The sequence below is a fragment of the Leucoraja erinacea genome, chromosome 2 (genome assembly GCF_028641065.1).
Source record: "Leucoraja erinacea ecotype New England chromosome 2, Leri_hhj_1, whole genome shotgun sequence".
NCBI lineage: Eukaryota > Metazoa > Chordata > Chondrichthyes > Rajiformes > Rajidae > Leucoraja > Leucoraja erinaceus.
The window spans coordinates 27,077,713-27,103,183 of record NC_073378.1 but is presented as its reverse complement, the minus strand read 5'-3'; the positions used below and the strand labels follow the sequence as shown (position 1 = coordinate 27,103,183).

At 48.6% G+C, this 25,471-nt stretch overlaps 1 protein-coding gene across 2 annotated transcripts in view; it reads left to right on the top strand.

Annotated features, from left to right (window-relative positions):
* Positions 1-24,397, top strand: part of si:dkey-154p10.3 (oocyte zinc finger protein XlCOF6) — a 31,085-nt gene extending 6,688 nt beyond the window's left edge. Inside the window, exons 4-7 of one of the 2 annotated variants that reach the window (XM_055653676.1) lie at positions 4,255-4,497; positions 10,503-10,636; positions 12,755-12,878; positions 22,247-22,517. In XM_055653676.1, coding sequence (XP_055509651.1) covers positions 4,255-4,497; positions 10,503-10,636; positions 12,755-12,878; positions 22,247-22,376 — 631 coding nt within the window. In that variant the 3' untranslated portion in view covers positions 22,377-22,517. Of the gene's footprint in view, positions 1-4,254; positions 4,498-10,502; positions 10,637-12,754; positions 12,879-22,246 lie in introns of both variants that reach the window. The other variant, XM_055653667.1, reaches the window with a different exon arrangement.
* The last annotated feature ends 1,074 nt before the right edge of the window (positions 24,398-25,471 follow it).

Sequence of the window (25,471 nt, the reverse complement as noted above, 5' to 3'; positions counted from 1 at the left end):
AAAATAAAAAATAGGTGCAGGAGGAGGCCATTCAGCCCTTCGAGCCAGCACCGCCATTCATTGTGATCATGGCTGATCGTCCCCAATCAATAACCCGTGCCTGCCCTCTCCCCATATCTCTTGATTCCACTAGCCCCTAGAGCTCTATCTAACTCTCTCTTAAATCCACCCAGTGATTTGGCCTCCACTGCCCTCTGTGGCAGGGAATTCCACAAATTCACAACTCTCTGGGTGAAAAAGTTGTTTCTCACCTCAGTCTTAAATGGCCTCCCCTTGGTTCTAAGACGCTGGACTCGCCCAACATTGGGAACATTTTTCCTGCATCTAGCTTGTCCAGTCCTTTTATAATTTTATATGTTTCTATAAGATTGCCCCCTCATCCTTCTGAACTCCAGTGAATACAAGCCTAGTCTTTTCAATCTTTCCTCATATGACAGTCCCGCACCATTCAATCTTTCCTCCTATGAACATACACTAACAACGGCAGTTCCTTTGAATTACGTTTGATTACATTTTCTGGATTGTTGGATAATATATCATATTTATACCCTAACAGACACAAAATGCTGGAGTAACTCAGTGGGTCAGGCAGCTTCTCTGGAGAAAAAGAATAGGCGACGTTTTGGGTCGGAACCTGTCTTCAGACTTATACCCTGAAATGTTTTTTTGACATTAAGCAGTATTATAATTTTCCATAGGACAATATAGTTTAAAGGCACTGTGGTAAATATGAGGGGAATAGTGGAAACAAGAACCAGACGTCATAGGTTTAAATGGAGGGGTGAAAGATTTGATAGGAACCTGAGAGGAAACTTTTACACACAGAGGGTGGTGGGTGCATGGAACGAGCTACCGGAGGAGTTGTTGATGCTGGGACTATAACATTGAAAAGACATTTGGACAGGTACATGGAAAGGAAAGCGTTAATGTAGGAAGGAACTGCAGATGCTGGTTTACACCGAAGGTAGACATAAAACGCTGGAGTAACTCAGCGGGACAGGTAGCATCTCTGTAGAGTAGGAATGGGTGACGTTTAGGGTCGAGATCCTTCTTCAGACTGAGAGTCAGGGGAAACTAGAGACATGGAAGGACAAGGTGTGAAAATGACAGATCAAAGCAGGCTAACCGTCACCCTAACGTAGACTGGGCGATCGTTCAACACCTTCGCTCAACCCGCCTGAACCAACCTGATCTCACGATTGCTGGACATTTTAATTCTCCCTCACTGACCTTTCTGTCCTCGGTCTCCTCCATTGATCGATTGAGGCTAACCGCAAATCGGAGTAACTGCATCTCATATTTTACTTGGGCAGCTTACAGCCCAATGGTATGAATATTGATTTCTCTCACTTCAGGTAGCCCCGGCATTCCCTCTCTCTCTATCCCTCCCCCACCCAAGTCACACTAGCTTCTCATTTTCACCCTATAAACAGCTTACCACGGCCTGCTTCATTTATTATCGTTACTTTTTTCCACACCTTTCATTCATTGTTCTTTGTCTCTCCACATCACCGTCTATATCTCTCGTTTCCCTTATCCCTAACCAATCTGAAGAAGGGTCTCGACCTGGAAGGTCACCCATTCCTTCTCTCCAGAGATGCTGCCTGGCCTGATGAGTTATGCCAGCATTTTGTGTCTTATCTTCAGATCAAAGCAGACGATGATGAAGGAAATGTCGACATGGTTCATAGTCAACTGAGGGGAAGGTGACAATGAGAGAGACAACCAGTCAATTTCATCAAGATGAAACTAGTTGGAGAACTAGGGTGTGGGAGGGACGGAGAGAGAGGGAAAACTTATGGTGTGGTGTCATCTGCAGACTTGCTAATCGTGCCTTGTACGTTCTTATCCGTGAGGGGGGGGTTTAGTGACTTCGTTGTTGCCCTTTGTGTGGCCCCTCTTTGCATATCTTGGGTATGCAAAACAAAGGGTATCATGTTTATGTGATGGGAGCAGAATTACGCCATTCGGCCCATCGAGTCTACTCCGCCATTCAATTATGGCTGATCTATCTCTCCCTCCTGAGCCCATTTTCCTGCCTTAGCCCCATAACCTCCGACACCCGGACTTATCAAGAATCCATCTATCTCTGCCTTCAGAATATCAGTTGACTTGGCCTCCGCAGCCGTCTGTGGCAATGAATTCCACAGATTCGCCACCCTCTGGCTAAAGAAATTCCTCCTCATCTCCTTCTTAAAGGAACGTCCTTTAATTCTGATGCTGTGCCCTCTGGTCCTAGACTCTCCCACAAGTGGAAACATCCTCTCCACATCCACTATCCTAGCCTTTAACCTTTACTAGACCTAGTGGGACCCATTGGGCTCCGTCCCCGCTATGCGGGGGGGGGGGGTGGGGGGGGGGTGCACGGGGGATGCGCGGGGGGGTGGGTGCTTTGGAGGGATGAGGGGGGGCCGATGAGAGTAACACATCCTCCCCCCCCACCCCACGCTTGGCCCTCCCCTTGTACCCAAACACCAGAACCGTGGGATCAAAATGCAATCCGAACTTAATGAGCAGTCCCTTCAGATATTGGTAGAGGGGTAGCAACCTCGTTACCCTTGGCAACGTCCCATTATGAAGTCATTGTGGCAGTTGGCAAATAGCTTGAGAGCCCATTGTGATTGGTGCACTGTAAGAGGCATTGTGACATCATCACTGTGAGAAGGCTGGAAGCTGTCCGTGAGAAGGCGGTTTTGACTGTTTTAAAAATTACAACGATTAATAACATCTGAAATATAGGTGGAAATGCGATGGGAATATGTTTATCGCCACCAGGGGAAAGATATGAGTAGGATGTGTGAAAATAGGAAGGCTGTGGGCTAGCGTTTGGAAGAAGATAGGAATTAACCAGATGGGCGCGCGCGCGCGCGCGCACACACACACACACACACACACACACACACACACACACACACACACACACACACACACACACACACACACACACACACACACACACACACACACACACACACACACACACACACACACACGACAAAGACTTTTAGTTTTATATAGAGATGTGGCGAGTCTTTGCATACGGTGTCGCAGCGGTAGATTTGCTGCCTCACATCGACAGAGACCCAAGTTAAATCCCGACTACGGGCGCTGTCTGTACGGAGTTTGTACTCAGTGACCCACGTGGGTTTTCTCCGTGATCTTCGGCTTCCGCCCACACTCCAAAGACATACAGGTTTGTAGGTTAATTGGCTTGGTGTAAATATAAATTGTCCCTTGAGTGTGTAGGATAACGTTAGTGTGCAGGGATCGCAAGTCCATGTGAACTGGGTGGGCCGAATCGCCTATTTCCATGCAGTATCACTAAACTACACTAAACCTTGGGTGTGAAAAATAAAGAATATCTCTGTGACTTGTCATATGTTTTTAGTTTAATCCAGAGATACAGCGTGGAAACAGGTCCTTCGGCCAACCGGGTCCGCGCCGACCAGCGATCCCCGCATATTAACACTATCCTACACACACTAGGGACAATTTTTACATTTACCGAGCCAGTTTACCTACAAACCTGTACGTCTTTGGAGTGTGGGAGGAACAGGAGATCCCGGAGAAAACCCACGCAGGTCACAGGGAGAACATACAAATTCTGTACAGACAGCCACCCTTGGTCGGGATCAAACCCGGGTCTCTGGCGATGCATTCGCTGAGGCAGAGAATTCCACAGATTCATCACTTTCTGTGAGGAAAAAGTGTTTCCTTGTCTCCGTTCTAAATGGCTTACTCCTTATTCTTAAACTGTGGCCCCGATGTTTCTATGGTTCTGGACTCCCCCAAAATCGGGAACATGTTTCCTGCCTCTAGCGTGTCCAAACCCTTAAAAATCTTATATGTATCAATGAGATGCCCTCTCATCCTTCTAAACTCCAGAGTGTACAAGCCCAGCTGCTCCATTCTCTCAGCATATGACAGTTCCGCCATCCCGGGAATTAACCTTGCATTCTGCACTACGCTGCACTCCCTCAATAGCTCCCGACCAGCGATCCCCGCATATTAACACTATCCTACACACACTAGGGACAGGAGACCCCGGAGAAAACCCATGCAGGTCATGGGGAGAACGTACAAACTCCATACAGACAGCCACCCTTAGTCGTGATCGAACCCGGGTCTCTGGCGTTGCATTCGCTGTAAGGCAGCGACTCTACCGCTGCGCCACCTGTGATAGTAAAGTATCTTTCATTCATTCATTCATTCATACACGACCTCACAACTTCTGAACTCAATATTTTTTCCCAGGGCTGCACTGAAGGACCAGGAGTCAGAGCACAAAGACAGTCTGCTCTTTCCCTGCCATTTCTGCGGACAGGCCTACAAGAGTAGACGGCAGAGGAATAAGCACCATCGCCAAGTCCATCGGAAGGTTCCGGAACGGAGGAGAGTGAAGGAAAACAACCCGGCCAGTGGAAGGCGCGAGGAGAAAGGGCCTCGTGCGAAGGAAAGGAAAGTAGGCAAAGGATTTTCCTGCAGCATTTGCACCAGGTAATAATACAGCCAATTAGGATATATTGAGTGACAATTTCCCTTCATTGCAAAATTAATACATGCGGGTAAAGATTGTGAACGCCCAGACCCCTTGCTCAGTTCAGTTCAGTTTAGTTTACAGATACAGCACGGTCCCAGGCCCTTTGGCCCACCGACCTGTGATCGCCCATTCACTAGCACTATCCTACACACAAGAGGGACAATTTACAGAAGCCAATTAACCTACAAACCTGCACGTGGGAGGAAATGTGGGAGGAAACCGGAGCACCCGGACAAAACCCACACTGTCTGTAAAGAGTTTGTACGTTCTCCCCATGATCTGCGTGGGTTTTCTCCGGGTGCTCTGGATTCCTCCCACACTCCAAAGACGTGCAGGTTTGTAGGTTAATTGGCTTCAGTAAAAATTGTAAATTGCCCCTAGTGTGTGTAGGATAGTGTTAGTGTGCAGGGGGATCGCTGGTCGGCGCGGACTCGGTGGGCCGAAGGCTCTGTTTCCCCTCTGTGGCATTTCACAGAGTGCTAGAGTAACTCAGCGGGTCAGGCAGCATCTCTGGAGAAAATGGATAGGTGACATTTCACAGAGTGCTGGAGTAACTCAGCGGGTCAAGCAGCATCTCTGGAGAACATGGATAGGTGACGTTTCACAGAGTGCTGGAGTAACTCAGCGGGTCAGGCAGCATCTCTGGAGAGAAGGAATGGGTGATGTTTTGGGTCGAGACCCTTCTTCAGACTGAGAGTCAATGGAGGGGGAGATACAGAGATAAGGAAGTGTTAGGTGTGAGACCAAGACATCAAAGGGGATGGAGATCAAGGAAAATGTAGAATAGATTATTGTTAGCTGGGAGAAGATAAACAACAAATCAAACAGATAAAATGTAATCAGGGACAGTCAGACTGGTGGGAGAACTGGGAAGGGTGGTGGAGAGAGGGGGAAAGTAAGGGCTATTTGAAGTTAGGGAAGTCAATGTTCATACCGCTGGGGTGTAAACTACCAAGCAAAATATGAGGTGTTGTTCCACCAATTAGCTCTGTGATATGCAACATCCTCGCCTCTAGGGGTTTACTGAGAGATGTAGCAGGCCCTTCAGCCCACCGAGTCCGCGCCGACCGGCGATCACACCATATGCTAGGGACAATTTACAATCTTTTCTGAGGCCAAATTAACCTATAAATCTGTACGTCTGTGGAGTGCGGGAGGAAACCGGAGCACCCGGAGAAAACCCACGCAGGTCACGGGGAGAATGTACAAACTCCGTACAGACAGCGCCCGTGGTCAGGATGGAACCGGGGTCTCTGGCGCTGTGAGGCAGCAACTCTACTGCTGCGCCACCGTGACGCCCTAATTTGCTTCCACTATTTTTTGCTTCACTTTTTTTTGCTTTTATTATGTTATCTATTTAGTACAGTGTGTACAAACATGTTGTGCTGCCTCAAGTAACAATCTCATTGTCCTGTCCAGAACACATAACAATTAAACTCTTCTGACTCTTGGTTGGAACAGCAGGGAGTGGTGATGGAACAGTGTCGGGCTCTTAAAGTAATACCTTGCATCGCCAGTGGATGGCAGCAGCACCCTCATTAGCTGTGGAAACATGGAACTGCAGACTGCTTGCTGGTTTACAAAAAAAGACAACTGCTGGTTTAAATCGAAGATAGACACAAAATGCTGCAGTAACTCAGCAGGTCAGGCAGCATCTGTGGAGACTCCTGCACCTAATTTCTATGTTTCTATGTTTCTATGAGAACATGGATAGGTGACGTTTCACAGAGTGCTGGAGTAACTCAGCGGGTCAGGCAGCATCTCTGGAGAAAGTACACAAAAATGCTGCAGAAACTCAGCGGGTGCAGTAGCATTTATGGAGCGAAGGAAATAGGTAACGTTTCGGGCTGAAACCCTTCTTCAGACTGATAGGATGAGGCGGGGAGAAGGAAGGAAAAAGGAGGAGGAGGAGCCCGAGGGCTGGGGGATGGGAGGAGACAGCTCGAGGGCTAAGGAAGGGGAGGAGACAGCAAGGGCTAACAAAATTGGGAGAATTCGATGTTCATGCTGACCGGATGCAGGCTCCCCAAGCGGAATATGAGTTGCTGTTCCTCCAATTTCCGGTGTTGCTCATTCTGGCAATGGAGGAGACCCAGGACAGAGAGGTCAGATTGGGAATGGGAGGGGGAGTTGAAGTGCTGAGCCACCGGGAGGTCAGGTAGGTTCTTGCGGACCTAGCGGAGATGTTCGGCGAAACGATCGCCCAACCTCCGCGTTCTCCAGACAGCATCTCTGGAGAACATGGATAGGTGATGTTTCGGATCGTGGCCCTTCTTCAAGACCCAATGTTCCTACTGAGGGTAGACAGAAAATGCTGGAGTAACTCAGCGGGTGAGGCAGTATCTCTGGAGAGAAGGAATGGGCGACGTTTCGGGTCGAGACCCTTCTTCAGACTGATGTCAGGGGAGGGGGCGGGACAGAGATAGAATGTAGTCGGAGACAGTGGGAGAACTGGGAAGGGGAAGGGGATGGAGAGAGAGGGAAAGCAAGTCTTATTTGAAGTTAGAGAAGTCAATATTCATACCGCTGGGATGTAAACGACCCAAGCAAAATATGAGGTGCTGTTTCTCCAATTTGCACCGGGCTTCACTCTGACAATGCAGGAGGACCAGGCCAGAAAGGTCAGATTGGGAATGGGAGGGGGAGCTGAAGTGCTGAGCCACCGGGAGATCAGGTAGGTTAAGACTGACTGAGCGCAAAATCCCCTTCCCCTTCCCAGTTCTCCCACCAGTCTTACTGACTACATTCTATCTTTGTCCCGCCCTCTCCCCTGACATCAGTCTGAAGAAGGGTCTCGACCCGAAATGTCGCCCATTCCTTCTCTCCAGAGATGCTGCCTCACCCGCTTAGTTACTCCAGCATTTTGTGTCTACCTTCGATTTAAACCGGCATCTGCAGTTTTTTCTTACACATCCAATATTCATACTGTTGGTTTGGAAGATGCCCAAGCGGAAAATGATGTGCTGTTTCTGGCAGAGGGCGGTATAGGGCATTTTCCAGAGATGCTGCCTGACCCACTGAGTTACTCCAGCATTTTGTCTATCTCTCCCTCATAACCCCATTCTCCTGCCTTCTCGCTATAACCTCTGACACCCGTACTAATCAAGAATCTATCCATCTCTGCCTAAAAAATATCTACTGACTTGGCCTCCACAGCCGTCTGAAGCAAAGAATTCCACAGATTCACCACCCTCTGACTAAAGAAATTTCTCCTCATCTCCTTCCTAAAAGAACGTCCTTTAATTCTGAGGCTGTGGCCTCTAGTCCTAGACTCTCACACTAGTGGAAACATACTCTCCACATCCACATCCACACCCACATTAGGATGATCAGCCATGATCATATTGAATGGCAGTGCAGGCTCAAAGGGCCGAATGGCCTACTCCTGCACCTATTGTTAATGTTTCTATGTTTCACTCTATCCAGGCCTTTCACTATTCGGTGATGTTTCAATGAGGTCCCCCCCCCCTCATTATTCTAAACTCCAGCGAGTACAGGCCCTGTGCCGACAAACGCAAACAGAGGTTGTTTTAGTGTGACGGTCTGGGCTGCGTCCACAACTCTCTGCGATTTCTTGCGGTCTTGGACTGAGCTGTTCCCAAGCTGATTCTGCCGTCACTGATTCCCCGATGGGCAGTGGGAGGGAGTGTGGATGGAATGTGGGCCTATGCCAGGCTTCCAGAGTATTCGCAGTGCAGATCAGCTCTGACATTCCACCCAGTATTGCTTTTGGAGCCGGCTTGTCCAACACGTGATGGTGGCTGAGGTCATTTACTTGGAAGATCAGTTTGCAGTTCAAGATCAGAACGAGCGACAAGAAGCACGGCTGGCGCAGCGGTAGAGTTGCTGCCTCACAGCGCCAGAGACCTGTGTTCCTAGACACATTAGAGGCAGGAAACATGTTCCCGATGTTGGGGGAGTCCAGAACCGGGGGCCACAGTTTAAGAATAAGGGGTAAGCCATTTAGAACGGAGACGAGGAAACACTTTTTCTCACAGAGAGCGGTGAGTCTGTGGAATTCTCTGCCTCAGAGGGCGGTGGAGGCGGGTTCTCTGGATGCTTTCAAAAGAGAGCTAGATAGGGCTCTTAAAAATAGCGGAGTCAGGGGATATGGAGAGAAGGCAGGAACGGGGTACTGATTGTGGATGATCAACCACGATCACATTGATTGCGGTGCTGGCTCGAAGGGCCAAATGGCCTACTCCTGCACCTATTGTCTATTGTTCTATCCCGAATATGGGTGCTTGTCTGCACCGAGTTTGTGCCTTCTCCCCGTTATTCCCTTTCCACTGTGGACGGCTTGATTTAGTTTAGAGATACAGCGCGGAAACAGACTGTTTGGACAATTTTTATATTTACCAAGCCAATTAATCTACAAACCTGTACGCCTTTGGAGTGTGGGAGGACACCGAAGATCTCGGAGAAAACCCACGCAGGTCACGGGCAGAACGTACAAACTCCGTACAGACAGCGCCCGTAGTCGGGATTGATCCCGAGTCTCGGCGCTGCATTCGCTGTCATGGGCCTGTCCCACTTAGGCGGGTTTTTAGGCGACTGCAGGAGACTATGCAATCAATACATGGTGGCCACATACATGTTTGCGGGTGGTTGCCGGGGTGTCGCCTTCATGGTCGCGAGGAGTTACCGCATTCTGGGAACTAGTCGCGGCCTCACTATGGTTGCCGCGAATTTATCAACATCTTGAAAAATTAGCGGTGACTAGAATGAAGCCGCCATGGAGAGTAGCGAGAATTCTCGTGCCGTAGATGGGTCGCCAGGAGGTCGAAGGTTGCCGGTGCTGAAAATGTTCAACATGTTGAAAATCCAGCGGCGACCAGGAAGACGCTACGACTCTTTGGGCGACTGAGGAGACGACTCACGACCATAGTGACGACACCCCGGAGACATGTCACAGGGGTGACGCCTGTATGTTCGTGAGCAGTCGCCCAAAGAGTTGTACCTTGTTCTGGTCGCTGCTGGATTTTCAACAGGTTGAAAATTTTCGGCGACCTGCGACGACCTATGACGGGTGCCGGCAGTCGCCGAAAAAGTCGCGTAAGTGGAACAGGTCAATTAGGAATGAAGTCCCAGCCTGGACATCCTCGCCCTCGAGCTCCAAGAAATAAAGTCCCAGTCTGCCCAACCTATCCTGATAGTTCCAAGGAATAGAGTCCTGGTCTGCCCACCTCTCCCCATAGCTCAGAGTCCTGGCAACGCCCTCGTGTATCGTGGTCACAAGCTGATGCGTTACACTACACAGTGATGGTCCAAACGCGACCATGAGATGATTATTTGCATCGTTGGGACATAAAGAAATCGGCAGTTGCAATGTTACTCGCCTTACTTCCTGAGAAGATTGCGGAGAGTCGGTTTGTCAAGGAGGACTCTCTCTAACTTCTACAGGTGCACAGTAGAGAGCATGCTGACCGGTTGCATCGTGGCTTGGTTCAGCAATTTGAGCACCTGGAGCAGAAAAGACTACAAAAAGTAGTAAACACTGCCCAGTCCATCATCAGCTCTGACCTTCCTTCCATCGAGGGGATCTATCGCAGTCGCAGCCTCAAAAAGGCTGGCAGTATCATCAAAGACCCACACCATCCTGGCCACATACTCATCTCCCCGCTACCTTCAGGTAGAAGGTACAGGAGTCTGAAGACTGCAACGACCAGGTTCAGGAATAGCTACTTCCCCACAGCCTTCAGGCTATTAAACTTAACTCAAACAAAACTCTGAACATTAATAGACCATTTTCTGTTTATTTGCACTTTATCTGTTTATTTATCCATGTGTGTATATATTTATATAATGGTATATGGTCACACTGATCTGTTCTATATTCATGCCTACTATATTCTGTTATGCTGAAGCAAAGCAAGAATTTCATTGTCTATTCTGGGACACACGACAATAAACTCTCTTGAATCTTGAATATGTGAAGGTGAAGGTTGTTTCTTCCACACAGGCGATGCTCCTCGAAGCTGGCCCTCCAACGACACATGGGCACGCACACGGGCATCAAACCATTTCACTGCCAGCACTGCGATTACAAAACCAGACTCAAAGCATCTCTGGTCCAGCACATGAGAGTCCATACAGGTGAGATCACCGCACATCAGTCTGAAGAAAGGTCTCTACCCGAAACGTCACCATTCCGTCTCCCCACAGGTGCTGCCTGACCCGCTGAGTTACTCCAGCACTCTGAAACGTCACCTACCCATGTTCTCCGGAGATTCTGCCTGACCCGCTGGAGTAACTCACCGGGTCAGGCAGCATTTGTGGAGAACATGGATAGGCGACGTTTCAGGTGGGACCCTTCACATCCTTGTGGGCTCAACCTCTCCCTATAGCTCAGGCCCTTGAGTCCTGGCAACATCCTTGTAAATCTTCCAGATATTCTTTCCAGCTTGACAACATCGCTCCTATAGCGGGTGTCAACGGTGCATTTATTCTTACATACAGTCCAGTAAAGTGTAGCCATACCTATACTTCACAGCTTGGTCTGAGAACAGCTCCATCCAAGACCGCAGGGCATTGTGGACGCAGCCCAGACCATCACACAAACCAACCTCCCTTCCACTGAAACATTGAAACATAGGTGCAGGAGTAGGCCATTCGGGCATTTGAGCCAGCACCACCATTCAATATGATCATGGCTGATCATCCAAAATCAGTACCCCGTTCCTGATTTTTTTTTCCCACTTGATTCCTTTAGACCTAGGAGCGAAGTCTAACTCTCTCTTGACTTAGCAAGGCCAGCAGCATAATCAAGAACGAGTCACAACCCGGCCACTCGCTCTTCTCCCCTCTCCCATCGGGCAAAAGGTACAGAAGTGTGAAAACGCACACCTCCAGATTCAGGGACAGTTTCTTCCCAGATGTTATCGAATCGGTAGTAAGGAAAACAAATTCAATGACAGTATTGAGAGAGTCCAGAGGAGGTTTACAAGAATGATTCCAGGAATGAGTGGGTTAGCATTTGATGAACGTTTGATGGCACTGGACCTGTACTTGCTGGAGTTTAGAAGGTTGGGGGGGGGACCTCATTGAAACTTACAGAATAATGAAAGGCGTAGATAGAGTGGATGTGGAAAGGATGTTTCCACTGGTGAGAGATTCTAGGACCAGAGGTCACAGCCTCAGAATTAAAGGACGCTCTTTTAGAAAGGAGGTGAGGAGGAACTTCTTTTCATAGAAACATAGAAAAAATGTGCAGGAGGAGGCCATTCGGCCCTTTGAGCCAGCACCGCCATTCATTGTGATCATGGCTGATTGTCCCCAATCAGTAACCCGTGCCTGCCTTCTCCCCATATCCCTTAATTCCACTAGCCACTGGAGCTCTATCTAACTCTCTCTTAAATCTATCCAATGATTAGTCAGAGGATGGTGAATCTGTGGAACTCATTGCCACAGAGGGTGTGCAGGCCAAGTCAGTGGATATTTTTAAGTAGAGATAGACAAAGTCGTGATTAGAACGGTGTCAAGGGTTATGGGGAGAAGGCAGGAGGCAGAGATCAGCCGTGATTGAATGGCGGAGCGGACTCGTAGGGCCGAATGACCTAATTCTACACCTATAACTGGTGATCTTGTGACTCCTCTGAAAGGCCGTGACCTCAGGACTCTGTACACTCTGAAGTTTAGGAGATCTCGTTGAAACATATAAGATTGTTTTTGGACACGCTAGAGGCAGGAAACATGTTCCCGATGTTGGGGGAGTCCAGAACCAGGGGCCACAGTTTAAGAATAAGAGTAAACCATTTAGAACGGAGACGAAGAAACACTTTTTACTCACAGTGAGTGGTGAGTCTGTGGAATTCTCTGCCTCAGAGGGCGGTGGAGGCCGGTTCTCTGGATGCTTTCAAGAGAGAGCTAGATAGGGCTCTTAAAGATAGCGGAGTCAGGGGATATGGGGAGAAGGCAGGAACGGGGTACTGATTGCGGATGATCAGCCATGATCACATTGAATGACAGTGCTGGCTCGAAGGGTCGAATGGTCTACTCCTGCACCTATTGTCTATTGTCTCTGTCGGTCCAGCAGAACGGAAAATCCAGAGAGGCTCTGGAACCAAGGGTTCCGGTACACGTGACAATAAACTAAACTGAGCTGTAGAGGGCTCTGTGTTATTGATGGTACACAACTAGTAGGGTGGGGGGGGAATGGTGGCAATTGTACACCGAATGCCCGACTGATGTTCCATTCTTCTCCTATCTCCCAAGGTGAGAAACCCTTCAGGTGCACAGTCTGCCAGTACGCCTCCATCGATGGCAGCTCCCTGAAACGGCACTCCCGCACCCATTCCACCGAGAAGCCTTACAAATGCCACCTCTGTTCATATAGTTGGTAAGTGTCTCTTCCCCCCCTCTCCCCCCAACATCACCATCTTCCCCGCACACTAGGATTTAGCTTAGTTGTGTCGGTTCCAACTGCAGATGCTGGTTTAAAGTAAAGATAGACACACAGTGCTGGAGTAACTCAGCGGGCATCACACATCACGCGAGCGTCATGACACGCGCATTGTGCGTCGTGACACGTAAATGATGTGGTGTAAATGACGCCCAAGTGGGACAGGCCATGTACTCCAGCACTCTGTGAAACGTCACCTATCCATGTTCTCCACAGATGCTGCCTGACCCGCTGAGTTACTCCAGCATTTTATATCTATTTAGTTTAGTTTACGGTGGTACAGTGAAAAGGTTTTGTTCCGTGCTCACCAGTTAGGGGAAAAGATGAAACGTGATTACAATCGATCCAACCACTGTGTTCAGATACATGATAAAGGGAATAACGTTTATTGAAATCCTGGGATGTCAGGACTTTCATATGAAGAAAGACTGGATAGACTCGGTTTGTACTCGCTAGAATTTAGAAGATTGAGGGGGGATCTTATAGAAACTTACAAAATTCTTAAGGGGTTGGACAGGCTAGATGCAGGAAGATTGTTCCCGATATTGGGGAAGTCCAGAACAAGGGGTCATAGTTTAAGGATAAGGGGGAAATCTTTTTGGACCGAGATGAGGAAAACATTTTTCACACAGAGAGTGGTGAATCTCTGGAATTCTCTGCCACAGAAGGTACTTGAGGCCAGTTCATTGGCTATATCTAAGAGGGAGTTAGATGTGGCCCTTGTGGCTAAAGGGATCAGGGAGTATGGAGAGAAGGCAGGTACAGGATACTGAGTTGGATGATCAGCCATGATCATGTTGAATGGCGGTGCAGGCTCAAAGGACCGAATGGCCTACTCCTGCACCTATTTTCTATGTTTCTATGTACAAGATAATGTCCAATGGAGTCCAATCAAAGATAGTCTGAGGGTCACCATTGAGGTAGATAGTAGTTCAGGACCGCTCTCTGCTTGTGGTGGGATGATTCAGTTGTGTGATAACAGCTGGGAAGAAACAGTCCCTGAATCTGGAGGTGTGCGTTTACACACTCCTATACCTTCTCTTTGGTGCTTTTTGATGCGGGCTCTCCAGTCAGTTTCAAGAATGGTTCCGAAACATCGCCCATCCTTTTTCTCTAGGGATGCTGCCTGACCTGAATTACTCCAGCATTTTGTGACCATTAACGGAAAAAACTATATGAGATGGTGGTGGCACGGTGGCGCAGTGGTAGAGTTACCGTCTCACAGCGCCAGAGTCCCGGGTTCGATTTAGACAACGGGTGCTGTCCCTACGGAGTTTGTACGTTCTCCCCGTGACCTACAGGGGTTTTCTCCGAGATCTTCGGATTCCTCCCACACTCCAAAGAAGTACACATTTGTCGGGTAATTGGCTTGGTAAATGTAAAGATTGTCCCTAGTGGGTGTGGGACAGCGTTAATGTGCGGGGATCGCTGGTCGGCGCGGACACGGTGGGCCGAAGGGTCTGTTTCTGCTCTGTATCCAGTCCGATGTCCATACTTTGGTGCACATAACAGAAATAAACATACAGAAATCCAGAGGACGTAGGTTTAAGGTGAGGGAGGAATCTAAGGAGTAACCTTTTACACACAAAGGATGGTGGGTGTATGGAACGGTAGTTCAGGTACGGACTATTACAACGTTTAAGAAACAATTAGACAGGTACATGGGGAGGACAAGTTTGGAGGGATACGGGCCACACGCAGGCAGGTGTGACCAGTGTAGATGGGGCATGTTGGTCAGTGTGGGCGTTGGGCCGAAGGGCCTGTTTCCACACTGCATCACTTTGACTCTCTAAGCGAGATGGGACAAAATGCCCCATCCACACCAGCCTCACTGCACATGCCCCATCTACACTTGTCACGTGTACCGAGGTACAGCGAAAAACGTTGTTTTGTGTGCCTTCCAAACAGATCAGATACTACTGTACATTAATACGATCAAGGCAAACTCCAGTCCAACAGGTAGAGCAAAGGGGAAGGTGCAGAATATAGTTCTCAGCATTGTAGCGCATCAGTTCCATAGACAAAGTCCAATGTCTGCAATGGGGTAGAGGTGAATCGGACAGTACCCTAGCTTATGGAAGTACAAAATCCTGAGAGGAATCGATCGGGTAGATGCACAGTCTCTTGCCCATAGTAGGGTAATCAAGGACCAGAGGCCATAGGTTCAAGGTGAAGGGGAAAAGATTTAATATGGAATCCGAGGGGTAACGTTTTCACACAAAGGGTGGTGGGTGTATGGAACAAGCTGCCAGAGGAGGTAGTTGAGGCTGGGACTATCCCAACATTTAAGAAATAGTTGGACAGGTACATGGATAGGACAGGTTTGGAGGGATATGGACCAAGTGCTGGCAGGTGGGACTAGTGTAGCTGGGACATGTTGGCCGGTGTGGGCAAGTTGGGCTGATGGACCTGTTTCCACACTGTATCACTCTGTAACTCTATAAGCCTGTATACAGGGGCAGAAGTTATTACTGAGTCTGATGGAATGCGCTTTCAAGCTTCTGAGAGTACTTTACTGGACTTTATTTTAGAGATACAGTGCGTAAACAGGCCCTTCGGCCCACCGAGTCCTTGCTGACCAGCGATCCTCGCAAATTAACACTATCCAACATACAATAGGAACAACATAGACAATAGTTGCAGGAGTAGGCCATCCGGCCCGTCGAGCCAGCACCGCCATTTAATGTGATCATGGCTGATTATCCCCAATCAGTACCCCGTTCCTGCCTTCTCCCCATATCCCCTGACTCCGCTATTTTTAAGAGTCCTTTATATCAAGCCAATTAACCTACAAACCCGCACGTCTTTAGAGTGTGGGAGGAAACCGAACCACCCAGAGAAAACCCAGGCAGCTCACGGGGAGACTGAACAAACTCCGTACAGACGGCACCCGTAGTCAGGATCGAACCCGGGTCTCTGGCGCTGTGAGTCAGCAACTCTACCGCTGCGCCACCACGCTGCCCGCATTTTACACACAAAGTTGGTGTGCGTGGGCATGTTGTGCCAGTGGGCCTGATACCATGCTCAAGACCAAGTCAAGTCAAGAGAGTTTATTGTCATGTGTCCCAGATAGGACAATGAAATTCTTGCTCGTATGTCTATATGACTCTATTGGTATGGGGATAGGGTAGATTTGGAGGGATATGGGCCAAACACAGGCAGGTGGGACTATTGTAGATGGGGCATGTTGGTCGGCACGGGCACTTTGGGCCGAAGGGCCTGTTTCCACGCTGTATCACTCTATGAGTTTGAGTTCCAGCTGAATGCCTCAACCTATGGCTCAAAGAAGCTAAAACTCCCAAGAAGTTAAGTTGCAAATCAAATTGGTAGTAAGGAAATTCAATGTTTGCATTTGACAATAGACAACAGGCGCAGGATTAGGCCATTCGGCCCTTCAAGCCAGCACCACCATTCAATATGATCATGGCTGATTATCCACAATCAGTACCCCATTCCTGCCTTCTCCCCATATCCCCTGACTCCGGTATTTTTAAGAGCCTTAACTAGCTCTCTCTTGAAAGTATCCAGAGAACCGGCCTCCACCGCCCTCTGAGGCAGAGAATTCCACAGACTCACAACTCTGTGTGAAAAAGTGTTTCCTCATCTCTGTTCTAAATGGCTTGCCCCTTATTCTTAAACTGTGGCCCCTGGTTTGGACTCCCCCAACATCGGGAACACGTTTTCTGCCTCTAGCCTGTCCAAATCCTTAAAAATCTTATATGTTTCAATAAGATACCCTCTCATCCTTCTAAACTCCAAAGTGTACAAGCCCAGTTGCTCCATTCTCTCAGCATATGACAGTCCCGCCATCCCGGGAATTAACCTTGTAAACCTACGCTGCTCTCCCTGAATAGCAAGAATGTCCTTCCTCAAATTGGAGACCAAAACTGCACACAATACTGAAGGTATGGTCTCACTAAGGCCCTGTACAACTGCAGAAGGACCTCTATTTATATCAAGAGGACTGGAATACAAAAACAGAGATGTAATGCCCCATCTACACTTGTCACGTGTACCGAGGTACAGCGAAAAACGTTGTTTTGTGTGCCTTCCAAACAGATCAGATACTACTGTACATTAATACAATCAAGGCAAACTCCAGTCCAACAGGTAGAGCAAAGGGGAAGGTGCAGAATATAGTTTTCAGCATTGTAGCGCATCAGGTCCATAGACAAAGTCCAATGTCTGCAATGGGGTAGAGGTGAATCGGACAGTACCCTAGCTTATGGAAGAACCGTTCAGAAGCCCAAGTACAAAATCCTGAGAGGAATCGATCGGGTAGATGCACAGTCTCTTGCCCATAGTAGGGTTATCAAGGACCAGAGGCCATAGGTTCAAGGTGAAGGGGAAAAGATTTAATATGGAATCCGAGGGGTAACTTTCACACAAAGGGTGGTGGGTGTATGGAACGAGCTGCTGGAGGAGGTAGTTGAGGCTGGGACTATCCCAACGTTTAAGAAATAGTTAGACAGGTACATGGATAGGACAGGTTTGGAGGGATATGGACCAAGTGCTGGCAGGTGGGACTAGTGTAGCTGGGACATGTTGGCCGGTGTGGGCAAGTTGGGCCGATGGACCTGTTTCCACACTGTATCACTCTGTAACTCTATAAGCCTGTATACAGGGGCAGAAGTTATTACTGAGTCTGATGGAATGCGCTTTCAAGCTTCTGAGAGTACTTTACTGGACTTTATTTTAGAGATACAGTGCGTAAACAGGCCCTTCGGCCCACCGAGTCCTTGCTGACCAGCGATCCTCGCAAATTAACACTATCCAACATACAATAGGAACAACATAGACAATAGACAATAGGTGCAGGAGTAGGCCATCCGGCCCGTCGAGCCAGCACCGCCATTTAATGTGATCATGGCTGATCATCCCCAATCAGTACCCCGTTCCTGCCTTCTCCCCATATCCCCTGACTCCGCTATTTTTAAGAGTCCTTTATATCAAGCCAATTAACCTACAAATCCACACGTCTTTAGAGTGTGGGAGGAAACCGAACCACCCAGAGAAAACCCAGGCAGCTCACGGGGGGCGACTGAACAAACTCCGTACAGACGGCACCCGTAGTCAGGATCGAACCCGGGTCTCTGGCGCTGTGAGTCAGCAACTCTACCGCTGCGCCACCACGCTGCCCGCATTTTACACACAAAGTTGGTGTGCGTGGGCATGTTGTGCCAGTGGGCCTGATACCATGCTCAAGACCAAGTCAAGTCAAGAGAGTTTATTGTCATGTGTCCCAGATAGGACAATTAAATTCTTGCTCGTATGTCTATATGACTCTATTGGTATGGGGATAGGGTAGATTTGGAGGGATATGGGCCAAACACAGGCAGGTGGGACTATTGTAGATGGGGCATGTTGGTCGGCACGGGCACTTTGGGCCGAAGGGCCTGTTTCCACGCTGTATCACTCTATGAGTTTGAGTTCCAGCTGAATGACTCAACCTATGGCTCAAAGAAGCTAAAACTCCCAAGAAGTTAAGTTGCAAATCAAATTGGTAGTAAGGAAATTCAATGTTTGCATTTGACAATAGACAACAGGCGCAGGATTAGGCCATTCGGCCCTTCAAGCCAGCACCACCATTCAATATGATCATGGCTGATTATCCACAATCAGTACCCCATTCCTGCCTTCTCCCCATATCCCCTGACTCCGGTATTTTTAAGAGCCTTAACTAGCTCTCTCTTGAAAGTATCCAGAGAACCGGCCTCCACCGCCCTCTGAGGCAGAGAATTCCACAGACTCACAACTCTGTGTGAAAAAGTGTTTCCTCATCTCTGTTCTAAATGGCTTGCCCCTTATTCTTAAACTGTGGCCCCTGGTTTGGACTCCCCCAACATCGGGAACACGTTTTCTGCCTCTAGCCTGTCCAAATCCTTAAAAATCTTATATGTTTCAATAAGATACCCTCTCATCCTTCTAAACTCCAAAGTGTACAAGCCCAGTTGCTCCATTCTCTCAGCATATGACAGTCCCACCATCCCTGGAATTAACCTTGTAAACCTACGCTGCTCTCCCTGAATAGCAAGAATGTCCTTCCTCAAATTGGAGACCAAAACTGCACACAATACTGAAGGTATGGTCTCACTAAGGCCCTGTACAACTGCAGAAGGACCTCTATTTATATCAAGAGGACTGGAATACAAAAACAGAGATGTAATGCCCCATCTACACTTGTCACGTGTACCGAGGTACAGCGAAAAACGTTGTTTTGTGTGCCTTCCAAACAGATCAGATACTACTGTACATTAATACAATCAAGGCAAACTCCAGTCCAACAGGTAGAGCAAAGGGGAAGGTGCAGAATATAGTTTTCAGCATTGTAGCGCATCAGGTCCATAGACAAAGTCCAATGTCTGCAATGGGGTAGAGGTGAATCGGACAGTACCCTAGCTTATGGAAGAACCGTTCAGAAGCCCAAGTACAAAATCCTGAGAGGAATCGATCGGGTAGATGCACAGTCTCTTGCCCATAGTAGGGTTATCAAGGACCAGAGGCCATAGGTTCAAGGTGAAGGGGAAAAGATTTAATATGGAATCCGAGGGGTAACTTTCACACAAAGGGTGGTGGGTGTATGGAACGAGCTGCTGGAGGAGGTAGTTGAGGCTGGGACTATCCCAACGTTTAAGAAATAGTTAGACAGGTACATGGATAGGACAGGTTTGGAGGGATATGGACCAAGTGCTGGCAGGTGGGACTAGTGTAGCTGGGACATGTTGGCCGGTGTGGGCAAGTTGGGCCGATGGACCTGTTTCCACACTGTATCACTCTGTAACTCTATAAGCCTGTATACAGGGGCAGAAGTTATTACTGAGTCTGATGGAATGCGCTTTCAAGCTTCTGAGAGTACTTTACTGGACTTTATTTTAGAGATACAGTGCGTAAACAGGCCCTTCGGCCCACCGAGTCCTTGCTGACCAGCGATCCTCGCAAATTAACACTATCCAACATACAATAGGAACAACATAGACAATAGACAATAGGTGCAGGAGTAGGCCATCCGGCCCGTCGAGCCAGCACCGCCATTTAATGTGATCATGGCTGATCATCCCCAATCAGTACCCCGTTCCTGCCTTCTCCCCATATCCCCTGACTCCGCTATTTTTAAGAGTCCTTTATATCAAGCCAATTAACCTACAAATCCACACGTCTTTAGAGTGTGGGAGGAAACCGAACCACCCAGAGAAAACCCAGGCAGCTCACGGGGAGACTGAACAAACTCCGTACAGACGGCACCCGTAGTCAGGATCGAACCCGGGTCTCTGGCGCTGTGAGTCAGCAACTCTACCGCTGCGCCACCACGCTGCCCGCATTTTACACACAAAGTTGGTGTGCGTGGGCATGTTGTGCCAGTGGGCCTGATACCATGCTCAAGACCAAGTCAAGTCAAGAGAGTTTATTGTCATGTGTCCCAGATAGGACAATTAAATTCTTGCTCGTATGTCTATATGACTCTATTGGTATGGGGATAGGGTAGATTTGGAGGGATATGGGCCAAACACAGGCAGGTGGGACTATTGTAGATGGGGCATGTTGGTCGGCACGGGCACTTTGGGCCGAAGGGCCTGTTTCCACGCTGTATCACTCTATGAGTTTGAGTTCCAGCTGAATGCCTCAACCTATGGCTCAAAGAAGCTAAAACTCCCAAGAAGTTAAGTTGCAAATCAAATTGGTAGTAAGGAAATTCAATGTTTGCATTTGACAATAGACAACAGGCGCAGGATTAGGCCATTCGGCCCTTCAAGCCAGCACCACCATTCAATATGATCATGGCTGATCATCCACAATCAGTACCCCATTCCTGCCTTCTCCCCATATCCCCTGACTCCGCTATCTTTAAGAGCCCTAACTAGCTCATCCCCAATCAGTACCACGTTCCTGCCTTCTCCCCATATCCCCTGACTCTGCTATCTTTAAAAGCCCTAACTAGCTCTCTCTTGAAAGTATCCAGAGAACCGACCTCCACCGCCCTCTGAGGCAGAGAATTCCACAGACTCACAACTGTGTGAAAAAAGTGTTTCCTCATCTCTGTTCTAAATGGCTTGCCCCTTATTCTTAAACTGTGGCCCCTGGTTTTGACTCCCCCAACATCGGGAACATGTTTCGTGCCTCTAGCCTGTCCAAATCCTTAAAAATCTTATACGTTTCAATAAGATATCCTCTCATCCTTCTAAATTCCAGAGTGTACAAGCCCAGCTGCTCCATTCTCTCAGCATATGACAGTCCCACCATTCCTGGAATTAACCTTGTAAACCTACGCTACTCTTCCTGAATAGCAAGAATGTCCTTCCTCAAATTGGAGACCAAAACTGCACACAATACTGAAGGTATGGTCTCACTAAGGCCCAGTACAACTGCAGAAGGACCTCTATGTATATCAAGAGGACTGGAATACAAAAACAGAGATGTAATGCCAAACTTCTTGTCAGGCCACATTTGGATTACTGTGAACAAATCTGGGCCCCATATCTGAGGAAGGATGTGCTGGCTCTGGAGAAGGTCTAGAGGAGGTTTCCAAGAAAATTCCCAGGAATTAGTGGGTTAGCATATAATGAGCATTTGATGGCACTGAGCCTGTACTCGCTGGAGTTTAGATGGTTGAGGGGAGTTTCTCATTGAAACTTACAGAATAATGAAAGGCCTGGATAGAGTGGATGTGGAGAGGATGTTTCCATTAGTGGGAGAGTCTAGGACCAGAGGTCACAGAATTAAAGGACGCTCTTTTAGAAAGGAGGTGAGGAGGAACTTCTTTAGTCAGAGGGCAGTGAATCTGTGGAACTCATTGCCACAGACGGCTGTGGAGGCCAAGTCAGTGGATATTTTTAAGGCAGGGATAGACAAACTCTTGATTAGTACGGGCGTCAAGGGTTATGGGGATGGGATTAGGAGACAGAGATCAGCCACGATTGAATGGTAGAGTGGGCTCGATGGGCCGAATGGCCTAATTCTACTCCTATAACTTGTGAACTTATGACTCTTCTCGGAGGCCGTGACTTCTGTCGCTCCGGCAAAATGGATAATCCAGAGAGGCTCTGGAACCAAGGGTGCCGGAAAACCGGCGGTGCTGCCCTAGTGACTCGACTGTTCCATTCTCTCAGCATTTGACAGTCCTGCCATCCTGGGAATTAACCTTGTAAACCTACGCTGCCCTCCCTCAACAGCAAGAATGTCCTTCCTCATTCTTCTCATTCTGTTCCATTCTTCTCCACTCTCCAAAGGTGAGTGACCCTCCAGGTGTATAGTGTGCCAGTACCTGCGCACTAATCGGTTGCGTTTGATTTCCCTCCTGTGTGTCGCAGCATCCAGAAGAAGAGCCTGGACCTCCACGTGCGCCGGCATCACACGGGCGAGAGATTCGGCTGCGGCTCCTGCGACTACTCCTCCGCGGACAAGCAGCTGCTGCACAAGCACCTGCGCAAACACCAGTAGGAGCCGGGAGAGTCGGCGAGGAGCGACACGGCCGGCTCACGACAGCCGAGAGCTTCACAGCCGAGGCTGCAGTCACATCTCCTGGCCTCCTGCAGTCCGTCTCATCTCATGCTGCCTGCCCCACTGAGTTACTCCAGCATTTGGTGCCGATACATGATTACAATCGAGCTGTCCACAGTTTACTTTGTCCACAGGGTCTCGACCCGAAACGTCACCCATTCAATAGACAATAGATGCAGCAGTAGGCCATTCGGCCCTTTCGAGCCAGCACCGCCATTCAATGTGATCATGGCTGATCATCCACAATCAATACCCCGTTCCTGCCTTCTCCCCACATCCCCTGACTCCACTATCTTTAACTCTATCTAGCTCTCTCTTGAAAGTAGCCAGAGAACCTGCCTCCACCGCCCTCTGATTGAACTTGAGAACTTATGAACTATACACACCGTCCACAGTTTAGTTTCGTGTAGTTTATTATCACGAGGTACCGAACAGTAATGTTGCTGCCTTACGGCGCCAGAGACAGCACACTGCAAAGACGTAGAGGTTTGTAGGCTAATTGGCTTCTGTAAATTGTCCCCGGTCTGTGGTATAGCAGGGATTGATGGCAGAAGGCAAAGAGTGGCAATAAAGGGAGCCTTTTCAGATTGGCTGCCGGTGACTAGCGGAGTTCCGCAGGGCTCGGTGCTGGGGCCACTTCTCTTCATGTTGTATATTAATGATTTGGACGAGGGGATCGAAGGCTTTGTGGCCGAGTTTGCGGATGATACGAAAACTGGTGGAGGGGCAGGTAGTGCAGAGAAAACATGGACGCTGCAGAAGGACTTGGACAGTTTGGGAGAGTGGGCAGAGAAGTGGCAGATGGAATATAATGTAGCAAAGTGTGGAGTCGTGCATTGTGGTAGTTGGAAAAAAGGCGTAGACTATTTTCTAAATGGGGAGAGATTCCAGAAATCGGAGGAGTAAAGGGACTTTGGAGTGCTGGTGCAGGATTCCCAAAGTTAATCTGCAAGTCTAATTGGTCGTGAAGAAAGCAAACTCAATGCTAGCATTTATTTCGAGAGGACTTGTATACAAAAACGGGGATGTAATGCTGAGGCTCTATAAGGCACTGGTCATGCCGCATTTGGCATATTGTGGGCAATTTTGTGCACCGTATCTTTAGGTTTTAGTTTAGTTTAGAGATACAGCGCGAAAACAGGCCCTTCGGCCCACCTAGTCCGCGTCGACCAGCACATTAACACAAGCTTACACACACTAAGGACAAGTTACACTTTTACCAAGTATACGAGCCTATTAACCTATAAACCTGTATATCTTTGGAGTGTGGGAGGAAACTGAAGATCTTGGAGAAAACCCACGTGGTCACGGGAAGAACGTACAAACTCCATACAGACAGCACCCGTAGTCAGGATCGAACCTAGATCTCTGGCGCGGCAAGCGCTGTGAGGCAGCAACTCTACTGCTGCGCCACCGTGCCTCTGAGGAAGGATGTGCCCGCTCTAGAGAGGGTCCAGAAGAGATTTAAAAATATGATCCCAGGAATGAGTGGGTTAACCTATGATGAGCGTTTGTCAGCACTGGGCCTGCACTCGCTGGGGTTTAGAAGAATGAAGGGGGGGACCTCATTGAAACCTACAGAATAGTGAAAGGCTTAAATCGAGTGGATGTGAAGAGGATGTTTCCACTAATGGGAGAGTCTGAGACTAGAGGTCACAGCCTCAGAATTAAAGGATTTTCTTTTAGGGAGGAGATGAGGATGAATTTATTTAGTCAGAGGGTGGTGAATCTGTGGGATTCTTTGCCACAGACGGCTGTGGAGGCCAAGTCAGTGGATTTTTAAGACAAAGATTCTGCTCCTGTCACGTATGATCTTATGATAGTGCTAATGTGCGGGGTGATCGCTGGTCGACGTGGACTCAGTGGACAGGGGGACTGAAGGCCTGGATAGCTTGGAACAGTAAAGCTTTTCACTGCACTGTGGTAAATATGACAATAATAAAATAATCGTTGAGGTGTAAGCTGCCCGAGCGAAATATGAGGTGCTGTTCCTCCAACTTGGGCAAGAATATTGCGCTCGCTACCACCTATTAGGTAGAACGCCATATGGTAAGCATACCAGACGTGCCTTCTTAACCTCTATCCACCAGTGTTGTCAATGCATAAATGTACTTGGGGGGGGGGGGGTAAGTTTGTTTGAGTGAAGGGTAGCAATCTGCCGCCGCCAGAAGGGGCAGGTATTAGAAACATAGAAAATAGCCAACAGGCGTAGGCCACAAGAAGAAGGATCTCCTGTGGCGTTCTGTGCTGCATCTTGGTACCACCCTTTATGTGAAAACGTTGCCCCTCAGATTCCTATTACCATCGTGTCGTGTAGGGGGTCTAGTACTTCCAGGATGCTCCGCAGTTTGAAGAGCATCCTCCCCTCCAAGACCAACTCCGGTGAATCAAACTCCAACGTCTACCCGACTAGCCGGCTCTCATGAGTTTTTTTATACTGTCCTCTATAAGCCTTCCCCCTTCTCCCCGGTACTCGGCAAAGAATATTGCCCTCGCTACTCACCTAGAACTCCCTATGGCTCATACCAGACCCTTCTTAAACAGAAAGTAGGACATTCGGCCCTTCAAGCCAGGACTGCAATTCAATATGATTATGGCTGTTGACCATCCACAATCAGTACCCCGTTCCTGCTTTTGCCCCCATATCCCCTGATTCCATTAGCCCTAAAAGCTCTATCTTACTCTCTCTTGAAACATATAAGATTGTTAAAGATTGTTAAGGGCTTGGACACGCTAGAGGCAGGAAACATGTTCCCGATGTTGGGGGAGTCCAGAACCAGGGGCCACAGTTTAAGAATAAGGAGTAAGCCATTTAGAACGGAGACGAGGGAACACTTTTTCTCACAGAGAGTGGTGAGTCTGTGGAATTCTCTGCCTCAGGGCGGTGGAGGCAGGTTCTCTGGATGCTTTCAAGAGAGAGCTCTTAAAAATAGCGGAGTCAGGGGATATGGGGAGAAGGCAGGAACGGGGTACTGATTGGGGATGATCAGCTGTGATCACATTGAATGGCGGTGCTGGCTCGAAGGGCCGAATGG